The sequence below is a fragment of the Triturus cristatus genome, chromosome 5_1 (genome assembly GCF_964204655.1).
Source record: "Triturus cristatus chromosome 5_1, aTriCri1.1, whole genome shotgun sequence".
Taxonomy (NCBI): domain Eukaryota; kingdom Metazoa; phylum Chordata; class Amphibia; order Caudata; family Salamandridae; genus Triturus; species Triturus cristatus.
This window is the reverse complement of record NC_140587.1, coordinates 804,689,106-804,712,529: the sequence shown is the minus strand read 5'-3', so window position 1 is coordinate 804,712,529 and position 23,424 is coordinate 804,689,106. Positions and strand designations below refer to the sequence as shown.

The following is a 23,424-nucleotide window of genomic DNA, read 5'->3' as shown; positions in this document are numbered from 1 at the left end:
AGGAGGAATAAACAAAGTTCACCTGTCAGCTATATTCGTGGGACATAGGACAGGCTGGAGACACCAAATGGCAGGAAAATGCCAATAGTCTAAAAGTAACATTTTCAGAATTGCACAGTAAAATACAACTTTACCATTAAAGAGGATTTCGTCTTAAATCCCATAGATACCAAACACGAAATGCCTATCTGTCCCCAATCAAAAGTTAGCACTTATTAAATGTACTAAAGCAACACATTGTTCTCCTATGGGTCAGGTAGGCTTCACATTAGTAAAAAAAATGAATTTAAGAGTTTTTCACTACCAGGACATGTAAAACTTAAACATATATGCCAAACCTTTTAATTACAATGTACCCTTCCATGTAGGCTATCTAGAGCCTGATTTAAAGGTGACTTATATGAAACAGCCGCACTGGCAGGCCTGGGGCATGTTTTAGGGGGCTACTTAAGTGGTGCTGCAGACCCACAAGTAGCATTCAATTTACAGGCCCTGGGTATATGGGATACCACTCTGCAAGGGACTTGTACATTAAATATGACAATGATGTGGAAGCCAATTTTACCATGATTTAGGAAAGAGCACAAGCACTTTAGCACTGGTTAGCAGTGATACTGTGCACAGAGTCCTGCAGCCAACAAAAACAAATTCAGCAAAAATAGGAGGGGTGAAGGCAAAATGTTTGGGGTTGACCCTGCAGAGAAGGCCAGGTCCAACCCACATCATAACAACCAGTCAGAACTAGCTGGATTGTGGGCAGATAAGCCAACAAACTCTAGCCAGCTACAGGGACATCCTGCTTCTCCAGAATTGCAGTAGCTTACACATTTTCAGATATTGCTGTCCCTCTGGTTGGCTCTGGCATTTTGCCTTCAACACAGACCAGATTCTCAGCCTGCACTTAGCTTGTTCTTTGTCATCTTGACTCAAAGGAGACCTGCATGCCAGTGTTGGAATATAGTCTCCAGTCCAGGTGTAGAATCTCTGATGGATTTCTCCCCACCCTCCAAACTGGATCTAGGTCTGCAAATCCTACTCAATCTTCTTGTTGCTGTGACACAAAGGTAGACGGACTGGCCTACGTTCCAAGAATCTGGAATGCACTTGCTAGGAGGAGTGCCCTGGGAAGGACCTACACAAGGTGCAGCTGACTAGAAGATCTGCTTGAGGACAGCTTGATTGACTGAGCCTGCATAGGACCATGCATTCTCCCCAGCCCATTTACTCAGGAGGATTGTGGAGCTGCTGAATCACTTGGTCATCGACACAAGCGTGAGCCTATATAATTGCTGACCATTCAATTGCCAGCACAAAGCCTTCAACCACCCCTTGTTTATCCCTCCTGACACCGACCCCTTGTTCATTCCCTATATGGGTACCAGTTCCACTATCTGGAGAACGTTGCCTTAGTTCCAGAACTGTTTACTAGACCTCAAAGTTCCACAGATTTCACAAGTTGATATCAGATGCTGACAGCAGTTTTCCAGCTGAGAATCTTGGTACTGGTGCCAGTTGTCCCACGACTGGTAGATTCAGAGGTACAGCCTCTGAAAGAAAATAAACCCGCACTACTCTTATTTGAATGTTTCCTTACCCAGACACCAGCCACTGAAGCACCAGAATATCTATCCCTAGAGCAGCAGAGACTTTTTTTCGGGTAAGATTTCAGTTGTTTGGGTATCATGTTTTGTAGGATTACACCTTTGATTCTGGGCAATAACTATTTTTAGGTGTGACATCTATTACACTTACCCTTAGTAAGGCAGTTTAACTGTTTTTAAATTAAAACAGCGACTAATCGTTGTTGTTTGGAGTTATTTTCAAATCACTCCAAATCGGAGTTTCTAACCCCTAGTTCTCTATTTGGAGAGCACCGGTATTATGGCCCTGAGACACCAGTGGTAGATGGTACTTCCAGAGGATGCAGCCATTAATCACTGATTCCACCTGGGCCCCAAGAAAAGGATTCACAGATACTCCAGCAGAGCAAAAAGGGATGGATAGCGCTCAAGTTGACCCAGCTCCGTCTCCTCAAATTGATTTGGACACTTAATCGAAGGTTAATGCGGATGATGACAGTGATCCGAACCCAATAAAGCATTGCTTCTTAGTGCCTTTGAAGTTTGTCCATCAAGACACCAGTGGCTGTGTTGGTCCGTGACCTTGGAGTCCTCGATGGCGATTTATTGAGTTGAAGAAAAGCTGGCCCTCACACTGATCTGCTAGACTCAGACTTATCCAGTTCAAATACTTGCAATGAGTATACCTTTGTTCCTCTAAGCTGTAGCGGATGAGCAGATCCTCATTGGCAGCTTTCTTGCACTACAACAATATGGAGGGTACATTAGTCCATATCATCTGGGGTTACCCAATGATCACTACATACAGGGCTAGAGTGCAAACTTGTCTGGACAGCATTTTAGGGCACACCTTTTTATTAGATCCTAAGGTCACCTGGTTAAGGATTATGGACTATTATGGAGGGTGGTCATAGTGTACATTAACTGGTTGGACTGGGCTACCCGATTGCCAAATCAGAAATTGCTTGGAAGTGGCAGAGCATTGCCCCTCCAACCCTTAGTGAATGGTTGCGAAGCCCCAGTTCAGACTTAGCCATATGCAAATCAGTCTTGACCCTGTTCCTCATGGGAAAATCCCAGCCCGAACTGCCAAGCCAGGTCTTCCCTGGACCGGAAACAAGCATCCTGGGACCGGTTTCCTTTTAATACCCCATATCAGCCAGGGTAGCTTGAATCCAGTGGAAAAGTGAGCAGTGGACCCACATCTGGGCATACCCTGCCAACTTAGGGCAAACAAAGCAAACCCAAGGAGATGATGGACGAAGCGCTGAAACTTTTCAGACACTTACCCCTAGTCACAGATCTTAGTTGAATCCATCAATTTAGAAAAGGTGTATTGAATCCAAAAAACAGCAGTTCTTTCTTGTCATGAAAAGCCATGATTATTGAATAAAGATTGTACAATTGGCAATTTCTAGGGTTTGCAAAAAAAAGTTGATGCTTTCTGGGGACCCACTTATAAGGTTACTACATTAAAAAACACTTTTCTTCCCCAAACTGGTTGTTTGATTGCCAATGCCGCCTGATGTCAAATAAAACAACCATTGGCAACTCAAATATGTCTTACCTTACAAATGTGACTACCATGTTGTTTGCTTTGCCTATGCTTGTTTTTAAAGATTTGTGTTAAAAAAAAAAAAGGTTAAGAAAATCAAAATACTCAAGGAAAAGCACATACAAATCTTCAGGTATCTCCAAATTACACATTGAATTCAATAATACTTTCAGACAAAAAAAATTACATGGGGTAATTTTAAAATACATTTCACTGAGCAACCTCTGAACAGAATTTAAAAAGAACAAATGCTCAGCCATTTGGCCCTCTGCAGTAGCCCAGGGAGCAGATTCATGGGGCTCCAGGAGAAGAGACATTTGTTTTAATCATGTTAAATACACTTTTGGCCTCAAATCCCAGCTGAGTAAGTGCAGCAACCCTCCTCCTCCCCCTTGGCATAAAAAGCTGGTTTGTACCTAGGCCTGTACTTTCATGCAATATGTGGAATGCAGGAGAGGAAACAAACCCAACCCTTGAAGTCTTCTCTTTTGTATACTGTAGAAGACAAGCTTGGAGGGATGGGGAGGAAAACTGAGCACATTGGGAGCAATCTGATGGGGAAACTAGCACACAAGGGAGAGAGCAAGAAAACACATGCACTTTCATGGAGTGCTCACTGAAAAAGAAAAAAAGTGCTTCCCTAAAAGTGAGAAGTGGAAGGGTACACGTTATCCATTAAAAAGGATGTTTAAAAAGTTATGCTCCAGGGGAATAGAATAATAGGTAGCAAGCGGACTGACAAATGTAACCAATGTTAAGCAGTGGGCTTGAACATATTCCATTGTACATTGTTGGTATAGCCCACAAAAGTCTTTCACACAGACCTCTAAAAGTTCTCTGTAGGTGAGAGCTAAAAACAACAAACTTCTAGTGTCCACTGTAGTTGAATTTCATTAGAACTGAATTTAGAGCTCCAATTATATTTATTGATTTAAGAACAATGGACATTGGTATTTAATGATTATCTCTTTCATCATAATGTTTTTTTGTTTTGTTACTGTTGCCTTCCATTAGTTATTTCTGGCAGAGCACCACATCAGAATTGCCTAACCAAATTCTTTATCAAAATATGCTGTAAAATGCACGATTTTTCCTGATGTACTAAATTTTGTCTGGGGAAGAAATTCATTCGAACCCCTTTTTGTCAGTGTTTCTCACTCTGTGAAACTTGGCTCCAACATTTATGGTCACCAGTTTAAAAAGTCACCAGCTACCACTGGGAGAATCTCCTGTTCTTTGACGAGAAAACGGTCTGATCTTTAAGGCGCTAAGATCGCTTTTACATTACGATACCTATATGGGCCGTAAATTCTATCTGGGTCTTTTAAAGATTAAAGTAGGCCCGCTTAAAGACACTGGATGCGGTTTTAGAGACTGCGTTTACTCACATCCATAACAGTTAGGGTAGACAAGCATTTTTGTCTTTGTAATCATTACCTAATAATCATGGGGCATCGTTTACACACTTTCAGGCTGTTATGCAGAAATCTACAAAATCATACATTTCCTATTAGAGTTTAATAGATTTATTCATGTTTAGGATACCCCAAACCTCCCAAGGCAAATCGTGTAAATATCACAAATCGTAGATTTCCCTTCATAGTCACTGGTGTGTTTCTGCCTACATTTAAAGTGCAGTTACTCCTTAAATTCAGTTTTTTTTCCTTTTTTTGCTTTGTACTGCTTCACAAAGGTAAATGCATGTTTATAGCACGTGTGGCTGTAGATACTCATGTTTTGCATACTCCTGTATCTAGTGTTGGGTTTGGACAGTACAGGTGTTTTTTCTATGAAGAAGCTTAGATTCACAAGATGTAGTGTGTCATCTCCCTTAGCCCATAAAGTTCATTGGGCACCGGCTCTACCTTTAGATTGTTGTTTTTCGACAATATGGTTCAGACATGTTAAACTATAGCTCCGATAATTACGTGTTTGCTTGCGGTAACTTCGGGTCCTGCTTCGGTACGTCGGTTCCAGAGGAAAATTACAATCAAATATGCTGCAATCCACATGATTAGTTCCATATATGGCACTCAGTGTGGTTTTAACACAGCTACCAAGGACTCTGCTGGGGAGAATGCCTGCAGAGGAAGTGGACTTCCTTTCCATTCTGCTCATATTGCAATGCAAAATACTTGTGGACTGATCAGTACAAGGCCTGTAACCTCTGCCTCTCTCTCCGGAGCTCCCAGAGGCCAACTGTAGCTTCTGCCTCGCCTTCTGGTACAAAAAGACAGAGGTATCAGAGAGAGGCCGTGTGAATTGTTTGGCACCTCCGATCTCTAGGGGGAGCAGGATCCCCTCGATGTTTAAGAGTTTGTGGGCTCTTCAGGTGCACCAGTCGCCGAGTGCATACCCGGCCCTGAGACCATGTCATCAGGAGTCTCCAAAGAGGACCAAGAGTACCCTTTAGAGTCTATGCTGGGAGGACCACATACAAAGATGATGCTGAGGTCTGTGAGTAATGATTTCAAATACTGGGTAAAGAGAGGCCCTAAAAAACGGCGATATGGTGGGGAAGGGCACTACTCGCGTAGTCCTGAAGGAGTCTTGCATTGAGCCCCGAACTGAGTTAAAATAACACTGTCCACTTACTGCTGCTATTGGTCCTTGGTCAGAGATTAGAGAAGGTTTTGGAGTCGAGTCACCTGGTACGTCCTACTTCGATGCCTTCTTGACCAAAGGGCCCAAACCTACATCTTCGGAGCCTAATAGCCTGCAGCCAAGGTCTGAGCCGAAGCTGAGGTTGTAGAGCACTTTGGCGCCCTGCTCAAAAACTTCAGAGGTCCAGATTCTTAAAAGACTAGTGGAGGAAGTCGACCCCAGGCAAAAATGCCTTTTTATTCACCCGGACACATGGATGATTTCCGTCGAGCCTCCACAGCAACAGGCGGTTTCCAAACGTCGTCCTATTCCAAGGAAGAATAGGCTCACATTCGAGGAGGAACTCTAATAAGACATGCCTTGGCACCCCGTGCCTAAGAAACGCAAAGACCAAATAACCCCTTTTCTACCTCTACCTAGTACACCAAAGCAATCGCTGTCCGCTTTACCTTTGCCTCCACTACCACCTTTACTGCAGTCACACACACCACCACCTAAGCCAGTCTCACCATCATCACCTGCTTCTCCTCCTCCAGAGTGGTCAGTTCACTCCTTTTATACCTCTGAGGATCATGACTTTGGGCAATACTCAGCCAAACATTCACCACCTGACAACACCTCAAGCGTTACTTTTCGCAAATTACACCCATGAATGTAGTAAAGATCAGCCAAGGCACTCAACTACAAACTTAGCTACAGCATGCCTTTCACAACCCCCCAGAACAACAGGGGATGTTCAAGGGGCGGCAACTATAGAGTCTAAAATAGCAGGGGTAGAAGTGGCTCTGGAAAGGGAGCTCTGCCCCTAAGCATGGACTCACCCAAGCAACTCCCACTTCCCCTGCCAGATCACATAACACCTGTTGGGGGAGGGAGGCAGAATACAGAATTTCCACACACCACCTGTGGAAATCACCTCAAACCAATGGGTAATTGCAGTAGTTCAACAGAGCTACTGTTGAATTTCACACCTCCACCTCAGCATTCCAGTGCAACGGGTATTCAGCCAGCAGCACCTTACCCTTCTTAAAGAGGAAGTTCAAACCCCCCTTCAAAGAATGCCGTACAGTCTGTACCCCTACACCATCGAGTAACGGGCATATACTCCATGTGCTTCCTAATCCCCTAACAGGAACATTACAGCCCATCAAGAATGCCCGCTTCATCATCTCCATCCATCCAGTCTTATCAATGATACCTCCAGTGTGTGGTAAGTGATAAATACTAACAGTTCACAGTACTGCCTTTTGGGATTGCAACAGTTCCATGGGTCTTTGCTAAATGTCTAGCTGTTGTAGCTAACCACATCTGATGGAGCAGCGTCCCGACGTCTTACCTTGTCTAGTCTGATGAAGAGCAGCAGCAGGAACCAATGCCTGGCACTCGCCCAGACTGCAGTCAGTCTTTTGCATTGTCTAGGAAATCTCGTCTACAACCTCTGCAAGTCTCACTGTTCTTAGGATACATTCTAAATGCTGCCACATGGAAGGCTTACACTAACTAGTAGATGGTGATGGTATTCCAGCAGCTTCTGGTTTTTTTTTTAGTGTACTCGCCAGTAAGAAGTGTAATAAATTCTCGGGATGATGGCATCATGCATAACAATTGTCCTGCAGACCAAATTAGAGATGCTCCCCCTACAACAATGCCTTGCCATTCAATGGACTTAAGTTGAGGATCATTTAGAGAATCTAGTGTTTAAAAACTCAAGAACTCTACACTTTGCATTGGTGGAACATCAACAACCTGCTATTAGGCAGTCCTTTCTTTTGACCCTATTCCGCTAGGGACCAATTTCCACGACGCATCGCTCATAAGATGGAGTCCATATCTTAGCAACATAACTGTGTAAGGTACATGGACCCCTCTTCAGCTAAGCAGGCATGTCAACTCCTTTTGCAGGTGGGGAGCCCAGCAGCATTTACAAAAATGCCAATCTTTGCCTCTAAGTACCTACAGGCCATCAGCAATGTACTATGGATGAGCTGATCAGGTATATTTGCATACTCATTCTTGTGGCCTTCTGCTTCATTCTGCTATATGGTCACAAGACTCCTTGTTGACTTGCAATATCTTTCTAAAATAAGACTATGGGTGAACGCTCCTTCACTTCCACGGAGTGGGTGGATATCCTCCGCCACACATGCTCTTCCACCTGTAGTAGCACAGGCAAAGAGACATCCTTGAAAATTATGCATTGTTGGTACTATACACTGGAGAGACTGGCTAAGTGGAAGCCGAGAGGGGACAATAGATGTTGGCTGCATTGTGGTAACCCTGGAACATTTACGCATATCCTTTGGCGCTGCCTTAAACTGTCAGAGGTCCTAGCAGATATTAACCAGATGTATGACACGGATATTCCGCGCTTTCTTAGCTACATCTTATTGGGACTCCCTAATGCACTCACAAATCCTCTGACCTCACCAAAGGGCAAAGCCATCACACTTGCACTTTGTGCGTCAAAACAAACGCAATTAGCTAGGTGTGGAATAGACGCTGTCCCATCAAAATTGGACTGGCTTCACAAATTGTGGAGTCTTCTGGGCATATAGAAACTTACTGCTGTGACTGAACAAAATTGCCACAATTTGATAAAACTTGGAGGCCCTACATACGCTTCCTCTCACAGGAATTTAGGGAGCTCTCCTGCTCAACATATCTACTTGTGCTCCGCTTTACTCCGGGGAAAGACTTTTCTAGTGGAAGAGTTTTAACCAACCCCTGACTGTTTTTTCATTGTGAACGACTAAACTACTTCGTAACATTTGTCGCTGAGAGCCGTCGACTACACTACCTTTAAATCCTGTCCTAACCTGCCAGATCCTCTTATGATCCCTCCCCTTCCCTCATTGTGTCTTAATCCTTGGATATTTACCCCACTGGCCAATGGATGTAGGGGGAAAGTTTTGTATTACTGATGTTTTTTCTTGAAAAATCAATAAAACGGAGTTAAACCATAAAATAAGGCATATTGTTGAGCTGAGTCTCTCTTGAAACGTGTTGATAAGCTCCCTATTAATGGAATATGTTTTTAGGGCATCTGTGCCAAAATACTGTTGCAACAATTGTTCTAGAACTAAATGTTTTTATTATGCTGTCTGTGTAAACCCAGAAGCATATGTCTAGATCGCTCTATCTGATGTATGTAAAGAATAAGTTTATTGTAATGGGTCTCCCAAAAGCTTCACTCTGTCTTCAGCAGGATTAGACATTTGTAGGTAATTATCAAGGACTTTAATGCAGAGATTTAGACTCAGAAAAATGTTACAACCATGTGCAAGATCATTTAAAGTAAACTTGAGCACCGGCTGAAACTTTAATTGCATATGGCATAACCACAAACACACATGCACCATTTATAGTGGCAGGTATGAGGTGCCATCATTAACATCCAGAAAATTTGAAACCTCTAAACCTTTTCTCCTTTTTGGGAAATCTCTGTAGGAAACGGTTATCTTCATTGATCTATTATGAACCTCCAAATTATTGCAACAAACTAGCCTAGTTCCTTGTACTGAGGAGCTCTTGATTACAGAATCATGACTTTTATTCAGTGGCTGCTTTTGGCTCCAGTTCACTAAGTCCTTACATTGCCTATGTGATGGTTGGGAATGGTCCAGTTTGGTCATAAAAGTAACAAGCATTTACAATGCAATGGTCTCGGCATTGTTAAAGTTAGAGCTATTGGCACTGCTCATGACATTAATTTTGTTTATGTTTTTATTTTTAAAACATTTAAAGAAACGCCATTGTTATTTACAGTGTCAATAGCTTAATGTATCTCAAATGCGAGACCTATTGCATTTGCACCCACACACAGAGCCACACACACAAAGCCACCGACAAACACAGAGTGCATGTAAACAGTTCCAATTGCATTATTAGGGATTTTTAGGACTCACGGTGCTTCGGTGCAGCCCTATATACTAATAGGAACAGTCTGCGGATGTTTAGTGGAGAGTCTTTGGCTGAGTTGTTTATTTTGTCGTGTACTTCAGGAGTATTCCCTGCCCAGTGACAGGTCAAAAAGGTGGTCTAACGATCTCTGTTTCATCATAAAGCGCTCGAACCTTTGGGTAATGTCTATATGACTAAATAAATGTTGCCGCACGTTACATTTTTCTTTAATTGGGCTATGAATGGGTGAATTAATTCGTTTTAGTAAACGCCTCAGGTCGGTGACGCCGAATGCGATCCTTAGCACGTGTTCAATAATGGTGTGCGGTGTTTAACCCACCTCCCCGGCCCTTGCTGGCCTGCCTCGCGCGCGTGTGTCCACAGCTCACATACCAGACCAAGCGCCATGAATGGTCCTGCCCTCCCCGAAGCCTCCTGTGTCCCATTAGTTGAAAGTACACCGGGTGGGAGGGGCACGGCTCTGAAAAGCAACCCCCCAACTAAGCAGGCAGTCAGAGCCGACAGCTTGCCAAGGGGTTCCTGACTGCCTCCGGCTGCAGGAGGTGAGTACAGTCGGTATATTTTTTCGTTGCATAAAGTTAATGTTACATGCATTTTTAGAAGGGGTTAGCCAGCCGCCTAAACAATTTGGCGAGGCTTCTAGGTGGAAGAAAGGGGCCATAATGGGGTGACCCTGTTCAATATGCCTGCCGCCCTCTTGGTGTGGGGAAATAGATCCTGGTGCGCCTATGGAATGTGCACCCCTGGTGTTGTTACTAGAGAATCCCATGTCACCGGGACACCTTGTTTCCTCTTCGGGCCATAATTTGAGCAGATCGGTGCATTATGGGAGCTGTCGTTTATTTTCCGCCCAATTAAAGACATTTGAATAGTACAGCCAAAGGCAACAATTTGCATAAGGAACGCGCAGGACTCGAAAAGCAATGCCCCGTAGGACAGAGTCATCCAGTAACCCTAAAAAGCACAGGGACTTCCTGTGTTTTACTCGGATGTGCCCCTGTTCTTCACTGTGCGCATCCTGAGTCATGTGTCTGCTCTGTCTACGTGTGGAGCCATTATCCTGTTTACCATTACACAGTACTGTTTGGTGGATGTCATATGCAGCTAGGCCCCTGTTTCTTCTGCACGTGTTGTAGGGTGAGCGGTTCTGAGGTGTGTAATATCAATACCCATAAGTGATCGCTTCCACACCAGGGATCCGTGTCATATGTAGTCATGTTCATCACGTCAGAGGTACTTGAGTGCGTGTGTAAAACACACGCATGTCCCGGTTCATGCCTGCGCCTGTATGTTCGGTATGATCTGTACAATATGCAGCCATGCTCTTGTTTTTCGTGGTTTCAGCTCACTCTGCCTGACACTCAGACGGCGGGGTTGGTGACATATATACAGCAGACGCTTTGCTTTGGCTGAAGTTTGTGCTTCAATGAAATAATTTAATGATTTTTTTAAACACCACACGCACTTGGGAGGCAGAACCCCTAGAAGGAAGTGAGACTCCAGCTCGATATATATTGTTTGGGACGGGAACTTCAAACGTGCGAATTCTGTTTGTGTTTGGGCCAAAGACGCAACAACGCTGTAATGTCTTCAGTATGGCGCGGGGCTGGAGGGGGCTTGTCTGCACGTTTTATGCATACCTTCTCAGGCATAACAAGTTGTAAAAGTGCCCCCTGTTGCTGCAGGCCAAAGGGGACATATGCAAACACTTTAACACACACAACTCCTGCCAGGCTGAAATATATGGCTCTTTGTAGAGTGGGCCCTTGTGAACTTGGTCTTGCTAAAATGCGTCATTGAGCCACAAACTGTTAGAACATTCCTTGTTTTTTTATTTTTTTTAGAAAGATTAGAAATGCCTGGCGCTTTTCCCTGTCGCACATAGAAGGGCAATTACTTTGGCCGGCACGGTAATGGCAATGCGAGCGGTCCTTGTCAACATGAAGAGGCCTGCCTGCTTACATTCCAGTCTGACGCCATGTCACTCACTGACACCGGAAGACGGAAGGCGTGCTTACAAACAAGGGACACCCTCACTGTACACGTAGAAAAACACGGGAACGTGAAGCTGTCACTAACCATAAACCATTAATAGTAAAATAAATTGCCGTTAAAAAGTCCATTTTTGAGGCCGAGATGACCACGGTAGCCAGCATGACGTGACCAGCCCTGTCCTGTTGCACGCATCCTGCTCACAGGTCTGAAGATAAGTTTAGCTGGAAAGAGGGTTGTTGCTCCCCCGGGAGGGTTGTTGCTCCCCCGGGAGAATGATTTACGGGCTTTCCTTAAGTTGGAGTCTCAAATGTTCCCATAATGATTCTGTGAAACTCATTATTGGCTTGTGTTCCAGAAGTACTGCAGGTCTGTCTGTTACAGACGAACGCTAACTGTCGATGATTGGGGCCAGTTACTAGCCTTTGTTATTGACTGGATTTGCCTAGGAATTGGTTGGTTGGTAACTAATTGCCTGCTTCAAAAGCAAAGATTTTCGTCAGTGCTTCCTGGATGGCTCAAGTGATCTCAACAAGTGATCTCAACAATGGGCACTAGCAATTGAATGCAGTGATCTGTGGGTCACAGGTTCGAATCCCAGCAAGACAAAATGAGCATTCTAGCCTTTCGAAGTTGGTTAGTTGAGTACCACATACTGGGTCATACTGGGTCATAGTAACATCAGTTATTTACATGGGAAAGTTTCTGATGAATCCGCAGATGTGGATTTTCATTCCGCCCAGGCTTACGTGTTGAGCTTGAAATGGTTTCCATTTCAGGGTGCTGGCCAATTCGTAGAAAGCAGTCCGTGGCGTGCGCTTCACTTACCTGGGCAAAATGAACCTCCTCGGAGTTGCAAGCGCGCGTTTGAGTGCAGGTAAGATTTGCGTAATTAATCTATTTTCATGTGTGGAGCCAACAGCAGGGGGAGAGGACGCCAGGAACACCGCCGCCTTTCTCCGAGGCAGAGCAAATATGCCTCGGAGAAACGCAGCGTCGTTTTCGGATTCGGGGGCGTGTTTGTCTTTTCTCTCCTCCAGCCATTGGCTGGAGGAGAGAATGAGACTTTCTTTAAAAAACACGCCCCCCGATCCGAAAAGGACGGGGCATGATTGGAGTGACGGGACCTCTTCTCCAATGGCTGGCCAGCATTTACTAGGCCAGCCAATGGAGAACAGGGGAGAAGAGGGGCGGGTGCAAGCCCCTCTTCTCAGAGTCATTAAATCTCGGAGCGAGACTGCGCAAGCGCAGCCTTCGCAGCCGAGACCTAAAAACAAGCTGACCAGAAACCCTGTAAATGTTAAGGTTTGTATTAACATTAAACATAATGATTGATTTTCTTCAATATATTTATATATAAGCAAATTCATTTTTTAAGCCAGTCGGGCTACAAATTGTTTAGCCTTGATTTATCACAAATAGCATTTTAGTTAACCTATTCCACCAACTGCTAGAGCCCATCACCGCAGGGCAGTTAAAGAATGCTACCTGTGGAGCAAGACAGCCAATGATGAGTTGGTCTACTGGTCTGCTAAGAACTAGCTTAACTTTTTATTTCCCATCATGTTGTCAGCCTTAGAAAGACAGGTGTTTAGACAATTACTTCCCTGCAGGCAACTTCACTTGGACCGTCACTTGCAATTAAGATGATTTGCTTACACGAAAGCAGCATATTCTAAAAGCCCATATTAATTACCGATCTTAATGGATGATTAACATTGCTGAAATTTGGCGGTGATACAGCAGACTATTTATTTGAAATTCTTTTTGTGCTCTGCCTGTAGAATGCATGGTAAAACAAATGTAAACCTATCAAGTAAACAGCTTCCTATAGCCAGAAAGATAAAAAGGCTTCTTGTGATATTTTGTACCATTCAACATAAACCAGTGTTTGAATGTACTAACCACTTCTGAAGGACAGTTCATATTTAATTGAACTTATAGTGATGTTTGTTTCTTTTGTTCTTTGTAGGAAAAGCTAAAACTGAGAGATGGTCCAAATGATGTTGTGTTCAGTATTACCACCCAGTATCAGGGAACTTCCCGTTGCATGGGGACCATCTACTTGTGGAACTGGCATGACAAAGTCATTATTTCAGATATTGATGGAACAATAACCAAGTGAGTGATACAAAGTATTGTGTGTTGTCGAATATCACCCCTCCACTGTCTAGTCATTGTGAAGGTGATCTTACATAACACCCCATGAATTTAACAACATGAAAGAAATTCCAGAAATATGGGTCTCCTGTGTGTGCGTTCTACCCCGAGTATTGTTTCTCTTGTTCTGCATTGCAATAAACTTTCTACAGGCCAGATGTACATGGGTATTGTGCTGTCTAAAAGCCTACAATTTGCATAATCACAGGTCTTGTGACTACAAAATACCCTTGTACAATGTATAAAAGCCATTTTGTGAGACCAGTCTTTCCAAATCGAAAAAAGGCTCTGGTAATTCTTTTCAAATTGCAAATAATTGGGGGTGTTAAAGCGGCGCACCCCTCCTATTTACGAGTTTGTAATGTATGTATCAATGTTTTGAAACCGAATTGTAGTCGCAAGCCATTCGACATTTGCCGACACCCAAGCTGGTAAAGTAACTGATTTACAACGTGGAAGTACTTCCTATGAGACAGCTTTACCTTTAGTGATCGTTGTTGGTGGGCTTGTGAGGGAGCAGACTGATCCAGTGGGCTACTCCATGCCCAATATCTTCAGCTCGCCCCCCCCCCCCCCCCCACCACTAGTGACTCCCTACTGTGAAACATTTTTAAAGTAGAAACTGTCCCTTTAAGAAACACAAGCATCTTTTTAAAATAAAGCTTCCAGGTAGATAAGGCAAGCACAGGAGCAACGGTCTACTGACACTTGCAGGCCTCCTTTCCTACGTTCACAGCCATTAGCAGGGGTTTTAAGATTCTTCCTGTCACGTTAATATTAATCAAGCCGCTGTGTTTTCAGCCTCATGCTAATATAGATTTTTGAATGCGAGCAATTAGTACATGAGTTGTATCACAAAATGCACACAAGTATTCACAAGCAAGTCTGTGTGCAGTGTGAATGCTCTGGTTTTTCTGATCAAAACACAAGGGTCACATCACTGTTATAGTGGGCTCTAGGAGTGAGAACTCCTTATCTGTGCTGGATGATAACTATAAGCTGTTTTTTGTTTATGCAATACTTTTTGCTGTTCTCCTGTGTGATAGCACTAACTTGCAATAGCTCTTTATAAAATAAATAAGCCCCAGAAACCAAGCATATGCAAAGTAAGTGTTTGAAAACACAATGCCATATGCTAAGATTTAACTTAACTTGCTTTTTAGATCTGGGACTGGGGTATATTTAACCCCTTAAATGCTGAGTCTTTTTCACCCCAGTGCTGAGCCCTTTTTTGGCTATTTGGCGTTCTTTGTGCTTAAGTCTTTTGTTTTTTTTAAACACAAACTTTATTGAATTTTTACATACAGACGTGCCACTGTATGGTGAAATAAAGAATTACCAATCTTCGTACTAGGAAAATGAACATGTTCGGTAATTACACAATACAGGTATCAAGAATGTTGTGGAAACCTACTCTGCCATACACATGGTCTATAGGATTACAATCAGATTAATCTGTAGTCCTATGCATTCACCCCCATACCCCTTCCCTTCTGCATTACAATATTCATATGTACACAGACACAGCACAACTGGACCGAGTTATCCTCTTGGGGACATTATCAAAGGGACCCTCTAATCCACTGAGAATGGGCATCAATAGCTTAAAGTATCATGCGTAACATGTCAAGCCGTAAGGCTTACTTTGGAAATGTAACAGGGTAGAATAGGGATATCCCAGCCTAGAGCAGAGCAGTTTACCAGACCATGGAGGACGGAACATACAATGAATAAAGCCCTCTCTGTGCAAGGCTAGCAATCGGCAATCTCCCGAGCCTTGAAAAATTCAAGTAGTGCATCTCATTTCATAGCTTTGGGCCTCTTCTGCAAACCCCAGTACTCCTCCCTCCACAAGGCACCACTTTCGGCCTCTCCTAACATCAGGACTTCCTCAACCGTGGGGGGACAAGGGGGTGCCACTGGGTATTCCCAGCATCTTGTGAGGAGGCGTTTTGCCAATAAAATCGTTAAATCAGCAGAACGCGTGCCACTCTGGAACCCTTAGGCCTAGGATATAATCCTAGAATGCATTGTTCCACTGTGTCAGTGGTGCAACTCCGTCAACTCTGACAAAGTGATTTGGAAAGCCGCCTAATAAGATAACAAGGGACAGGCCCATAACATATGCAGCAGATCTGCAACTGGGGCAGGTAGAGGACACAGTGGGGAACATAGAGTGTAGTCTCTGTGGCGAGAGGTAGGCCCCTGTGTAAGATAGAACACTTTATGAACTTAAAGTGGGAGTTGTGGAAGATTAAACTGGGGCATTCAATAAGGAAGGCTTGTTCTTTATCATGGAGACCTCGTGTGAAGTCCTCCGCCCACTTGGTCCGCTGGGGAGCCAGGGAAACCATCAGGTGTGCACGCAGACCATAATATAATCAGCGAGTCAGGTGGTTGCCATAATCCATAACATGTATTGCTTGTATGTTTTTGTGTGTAATATAATACATTATACATAAACAATGAGAGGGGCCCCTTAACCACCAAAGGAGTAGGGCACAGAATAGACCGTAGTCAAGAAAAGATCCCCTTTGGGTGGGCTGAGTACAGTAGAACATAAACATACATCACAACCAATGTATCACCAGTACATAACACCACCACCAACAAAGGCTAAGTGTATACAAATATATAACAAAAAAAATATTTAAAAATTACCAAACAGATGGTCACGAGCAATAAATCATCACACACTGTTAAAAATAGATCAAAACATACAATTATTGTACACAATTAATCATAGGGAGAATCTGCAAGAAAGATAGTTTCTAATCATCCAAAAGGCATTTACATTAGATACAGATCATTTGTTCAGCATATAGTTGTTATACACAAGCTAGTACAATAAAAAATAAACAATAACCAATGTCACCACAATCTACAGTATGCCTTTACACAGATATATCCTGATATCGTGACCGGTATAGACCAAATGATATTTAGGAATGTCTTTCAATGTGAGGTTGGATATACCTATACGTTTTTATATATTTTTTATATTTGTATACACTTAGCCTTTGTTGGTGGTGGTGTTATGTTCTGGTGATACATTGGTTGTGATGTATGTTTATCTTCTGCTGTACTAAGCCCACCTAAAGGGGATCTTTTCTTGACTGCAGTGTTTTTGTGTGTATCCGGTTCAGAACCGCACAGCCCCTAATGTGAACATAACGAATAATGCTGGTGTGTGTTTAAAAAAAAAAGTGTTTCTAGCAGACCATGAGTACCGACAAAATCATGAGGAGTCATGAGGGTGCCGTTTTCGAGGAGCACACAAATTGCTATTACTACTCCCTGCTCCCAGAGACATAAATTAATCACTGTCAGGGTAACCTAAGACGTGGGGAGACCCCATAAAGCCAATTTGAGGGACGTGATTGTTTTGGAGTGATTCCCATCCAACAAATCCTATGCTTCATGGTATATTTGTATGCATAAATAACAGAATTTCTGGTGTGCCATTTGAATATTGACATCCCAAAAAGAAAAGGCAGGCTCATCGTAAGTGTCTGCAGAAGAAAAAGCATAGGATTTATCAGAGTTAAGTCAAAGAGGTCGAATTAATTTGCCAAATGAGGAAAGCAGCCGAGAGATCCCAGCCAGATCCGCACAGCGATCCCGTACAAACAGTACCATATCATCTGCATATAATGATAAAGCATGCATCCCGGTACCCTGCGGATCCCCCGTCCCTATGCATCCTGTCTAAGCCGCTGTGCCAGGGACTCCAGGCAAAAATGACAGGAGTAAACCCATTAACCCAGGTGAGACCGGGTGAAATTGTGTATCAAAGGAACAGTGTCTCAACTGGAAATCATTAGAAAAAGGCAATTTTAAGGTAGTAGCAAAAACACAAGGGAGGGAACAAAGGGAGACCTCAACAGGATTGGTATAAGGAACAAGGTTATTTTATATGAGCAGTTATATCAGCACTACCATATAATTAAATAAACAGTGACTGTACCAAACAGGTGTGCACTGAACATGCAAGTGACAGTGGAAGGCGCAGTGACACAAGGGTGAAAAACAGCGTGAACTGCGCAATAGGACAAATAATAACAAGGTCAATAATGCAGAATATGTACAAGGTCAGTATATGTCAATTGAGTTAATTAATTTGACCACAACAGCGCCAAAGGTTTGTGCTGGGTAGTCGACGACGTTTCAACCTGATCAATTTCAGGTCATCAGGACAGAGGGTCACTTGATTTTGAAGTAGTGCAGAATGCGGAACACCTGGTGGCCAGGGAGGTCCAGAAGGTGAGGGAACGTTAAATGGTCCCACCCGAGGAGACAATCAAGGGCAGAGGAAGCAATTAGCGATCCTGATTAAGAGCAAGGCCCGCCGTGGTGAGGCATCCGGATGTGGAGAGAGCCAATCGCTGGAGGGGTCCACGAGATCCTGGAAGTGAAGATCTGGGAAAGGGATAGCTGGCTGTAGGGATCCGGGCTGTAACAGGCTACCAGCCGGTATTATTTGAGATTAAGCCACCAGGCGGGGGAAATTCAATGCAGGGTGAGCCAATCACGGGGGAAAACGGCATGAGGACGAGTGAAGTGTCTGCGTCTTCCGGTGCCAGAACAAATAGCAGCGGGGAAAGTGGGCAACCCTGTCCAGTGTCACGGAACACTGGATATGGGGAGGAGCTATGTGGCCCTGTCCTATCCCGTGCAGTGGGATGAGTGTACAGTAATTTAATCCACCTCAGATAGGTGGGGTGAATACTAAAACTTGTTAAGGCAGCAAACATTAAGTCCCAGATAAGAGTTTTGAAGGCCTGCCGTAGATCTAATGAGAAGCAACCAGCCATTGGGTATTTACCACGGGCCGTATCCATGATATCTGGTAAGAGCGGCGTATATTGAGTGAAACCATTCTGATCGGCGGGGAGACTGTAGGTCTAAAAGTCCTGAAACTCTACATTAATATCCATTTCTGTAGTCACATGATCATGTTGAGGCATAAATATCGATAGGATCGGTGTGGGTGATGGCAGCGGTCGAATCATGCATGGTAGTAATGAACTGCATTTGTCAGCCTCTGTCTGAGTCCCCTACATATAGGCCCTATAATCAATAATGCGCATGCCCTCCAGGAGCTCAGCATAATTCTTTCTTGCTTCCTGCAACTGCGGTTCATTGCCCTCATTCCCCACTGCAGACTTTTCTTATGGACTCAGGCTGAGACGGTAGTGAGGTCACGAAGGACTGTTTTGCGAGCTCCCACCACAGCGTTAATGGATACCCCCATGATTACGGCCTTAAAGGTCTCCTATTCCACTAACGGTGAGGAGGCAGTGTTCGTATTCTCAGCAAATTAGGTATCGATCATGTTAGCCATGGTATCTTGAAACATTGCATCCTCCAAAAACTGGGACTGCTTGTGCCAAGCAGGGACGGGAGCCAGCACCTGACCCCATGATAATGTGAGCACTAGGGGATTATGATCCGATAGTCTTACAGAGGTATGTCACATGAGTAACGTTTGCCTGGAGAGAAGTGGTGCAAATGACCCTTTCAAGGCGTGCATGCAATTTATGTGGGAGCAAATAGAATGAGTATTCAAGCATACCATTATTATGATTGCGCCAAATATCGGACAGGGTCCACCCCTGAACCCATTGCTGCAAAGCCCTGGCTTGTCAGGTTGAGCCCGCACCCAGGAGAGGAGGTTGTGGGCAATTCAAATTGATTTCTAAGACCGCATTAAAATCCACTCCTATGACCCAGGGATAATGTGCCCAATCTGTGAGGACCTTTGATTAGTGTGCCAAAAAAGCATCCTGCTCCAAATTGGGTGCATAATTACTACCAAGCACTGTGCCATATCAAGATGCCTCTAATGAGAACATAACAACCATATACATCAATTCTATTGTCTAAAACAGCGAAAGGGACCCCTGCTCGCAACCAAATTGCCGCACCCATTGCCCCATCGCAAAGGCAGAATAAGAGGTATGAAACAACTGACCCCTCCATTTTTTGCACATTTTAAGGGCCTCAGGGGTAGTAAGATGAGTTTTTCTCAAATAAAATATATGCGCCTTACGACGGTGCAGTTGTGCTAGTATTCTATATTTCTTCTGTTCTGATCCCAGGCCCGGAAGTTACACGTTATCTAGTTATGTCAGTAGCCAGCATTATAAGGAACAATTAGATGGGTAGAACCACACCCCACCCAGCGCACCATAGTACCAAATGCGCGTATAACATGTGACGATGGCCTGTAACCTAGAACAAACTCTGAATACAAGGTCCAGTGAAGATTGTTCGGCTATAACTGTAAGAAAAGCATTAGAACAGAATAACAAAATGTGCATTCACTTCTGGGGTGCGTAGCGGTGAGCCAGCCATATAGCCAATGGTTTAAAGAGAGCACCATCTAGGCAAAAGTACCCACCCAGACCCCCGAAATCCAGAACATCACAGAGAGCACCATCTAGGCAAAAGTACCCACCCAGACCCCCGAAATCCAGAACATCACAATAGAGTGAAAACTCAAATTTTACACAGTAGAGGAAACTGATATAGCGACAGCCATAGCGGGATCTAACAGATCCCACCAGAGTCCCCTGGTAGGCATTGTAGTTCCATACCCTGTCCGTGTCAGTAGGAATAACATTGTGCCCACCCAATGGGGTCCTCCCCACTGCCCATGGCTGCAACTTCAGAGAAGGTATCACATAATCTGTGCCATAGAACGGAGCAGTGTACCCCTCCACCCGTCATCGATGCTTACAAAAGTCATCCAAGGATTTAATTGGCAGTTTGTGTCGTGACTTAAGTGAAAAGTGCCATACTGCCACAGGAGTCCGAGACGCTGCCAGGAGATAAACTGGAACTAGTTTGTGGATGCTTGTCCCGGAGAGAAGTCGCAGATACAAGTTTAGCCCTCTGGCCTTCCGAGGCCTGCTGCGGATAGGGAGGCATGCAGGACAAATCAAGGGGACCAGGATCTCTGTGTCGCTTCCGAGTTGACAGCTGAGCCTTATGCACCAATTGCCCAGGGGCATCTGATCTACGGGAATTAGGAAAATGCTACTCCACCCAATCCAATGCAGTGCCTCTGGTATAACAAAAAAGATAGCACACTGATCATGTAGCACCTTAAGCTTGGCAGGGAATATGAGGTAATAACGTCAAACCCACTGTGCACAACAGTTGCTTGACAGCTTGGTAGGAGGATCGCGGTCGCTAAACTGCGAGCGTGTCATCCGGGAACAACAAGATCCGCATTTTGTCCATTGTGATGGGCGCATTCTCCCTGGTGCACCGGAGGATCACATCCCGATCCTTGAAATCCAGTATACATGCCACAACTGGGCCTGGCGACCCATCCGGGTCTGGTCATCTCACTGGGACTCTGTGTGCCTTCTTGACCGTGTTGGACAAGCCAGCTCGTGCCACCGCACTCCACAGCCAGTCCTCCATGTACTGGGTGGCATTGAGACCCTCTACTCCTTCCAGCATACTTGTAATTCAAACATTATTTTGACGTGCTCACACCCTCAGCGTTCTCTGCCCATTCATGAAGCAAAGCAACTTGCCTACTAAGTTGGGCAACAATAGAGGACTGTTCTGTCTATCAGGGCGTTTGTGAGGAGAGGCTCAGTTCATTGGACTTGACCATCTCATCCAATTTACGATTATCATCTTTAAGTAGATCAGTAGTAATTGCGCCAAGTCTTTGTTCAATAGCCATTCTAGGGTCTCGGATCTCCTACAATATAACATCAAGTTTTTCCAAAGGAGGGGCAGCTAGTGTAGGGGATATACAGTCCACAGGCGCTATTGCCTAGGAGCACTCCAGGGTAGACTGAGAACAGGTGAGGCCAGGATGCTTCACAGTCTGAGCTCTTGTGCGGCCCATTCTGAGGCATAACAAGCATCAGTCTGTAAGAGGAGTAAGGAGACTGGTGGTATATGGAAATACTAAGGGTAGTACAAGTGGGGCCCCACGGGGCGGACACACTGCTCAGTTTACTCAGAACACTACTTTGCAGTAGGGACACACCGCAGAAGCAGAGATGGGGCACAGGAGTAGACAGTCACCACTTCACTTCTCTACTCCCGCAACATGGCGCACTGTAGGAGTCTGATTCACAACCATAATTGGTGGCACTGTCCTGCTGTTTAAGATCGAAAGGGTGGGGGAGGGAAGCCAGCTTGATCTCAAACCCAAGAGGGATCTAGCACCGGGGAGTTATCTCCAAAGATGTCACAAGGAGGCACAAGATTGTGGTGACAATCAAAGAAGGAAGAGAGGGGGAAAGAGGCTGTGTACTCAAAGTAAAAATATATGGGTGACCTCTGGAACCTGGACCTAAGCCTTCGTTCCCAAATAAGTGCTGCTTTCCAAGGAGCTTTCTTCATGATTCATCCAATTTGCTTTGTGCTGCTTGTCACTGAATTTGATATGCATTTATTGATTGTGGGGCCTTTTATCTGTTGGAGACTTGAGTTTGGCAGGTCACATTGCAGTTTCTGTCTGCCTTTAAAGTATGACGGCTGCAATTGGTACAGAACATTTCACCACTTGATTTTATAGATTAAAGCTTGCGAACTTCAGTGGCTGGCAATGAAGTGCAGAGTTTAATTTGAAATGGTTGTTGAGATTCGAGAAACGTCACAATCAGGTGTCGCAGCACATTGAGGGCAAAATAGTCTCTTCAGCTGCACTGAACCATGCAGTCAGAGGAATAGGTGATTATGTTGACAGTTCCAACAGTCTGATGCAAGACCAATGGTGACAGGTTTGTGCTTTGTCACAAGTTTGGAAATTCCTCCTTCTGAATATTCACAGCCTAACTTCCCTGGTCACCTATAATGAAACCCTGAAAGATTATCTATTTAAGTGACTTTTCCTTCTGGTCCCTGCAAGATTTTGTGGTGCTGTGCTGTCTAAGTGCAGTTTACTTTGTGGTGTTACACATAAGACAAAAGTGAAATGGAGTCTCTGCGTATCTGAGATAAATCCAAACAGAATTAGCTTAATCTGTTGCACTAAGCTACTTTTAACTGCCCTATCAATCTCAGAAATCCCCCTGTCAATTTTGTTATTTCAGCACATGTGGAGAACATATGTACGTCTTTCACCACTTCTGATCGCAGCTGATGCACAATGGGCAATTCCACAACAAAAATCTTGCCATGCACATCTGGGTATATACAAATGAAAATGTTTACAGAAAAAAGGATCCCTCCTACATCCATTAGCAGTTCGACTTTACTCGCAGTGCTTTTAAAAATGAGTCTCTCCTTGACCGTATCGCTATTGAGTGAGGTTCTTCATGTCTAAATATCACATAAATTTGGTGTCTAATATTACTTAGAGTAACACTGAAGTGTCCTTTGATATCCTCGAATGAGAGTACTCCCGGTCCACATTCAAGAAATGGTGACCATAGAGCCTTTAGCATTTCCTAAGGAAACGTGTTCCTTAGTAGCAGTAACTATTATTAGTAGTGGAAATCAGTGCTGACACAAGTATGTTTAGCATTGTTCAGTTGAGATATATATATATATATATATATATATATATATATATATATATATATATATATATATATATATATATATATATATATATATATATATAATTAGTTCAGT

At 44.0% G+C, this 23,424-nt stretch overlaps 1 protein-coding gene across 2 annotated transcripts in view; it reads left to right on the top strand.

Moving 5' to 3' along the window:
• LPIN2 (lipin 2) overlaps positions 1 to 23,424 on the top strand; it is a 560,786-nt gene that overhangs the window by 394,319 nt on the left and 143,043 nt on the right. For both annotated transcript variants that reach the window (XM_085605827.1, XM_085605826.1), the window contains exon 15: positions 13,625 to 13,773. In XM_085605827.1, coding sequence (XP_085461953.1) covers positions 13,625 to 13,773 — 149 coding nt within the window. The remainder of the gene's footprint in view (positions 1 to 13,624; positions 13,774 to 23,424) is intronic.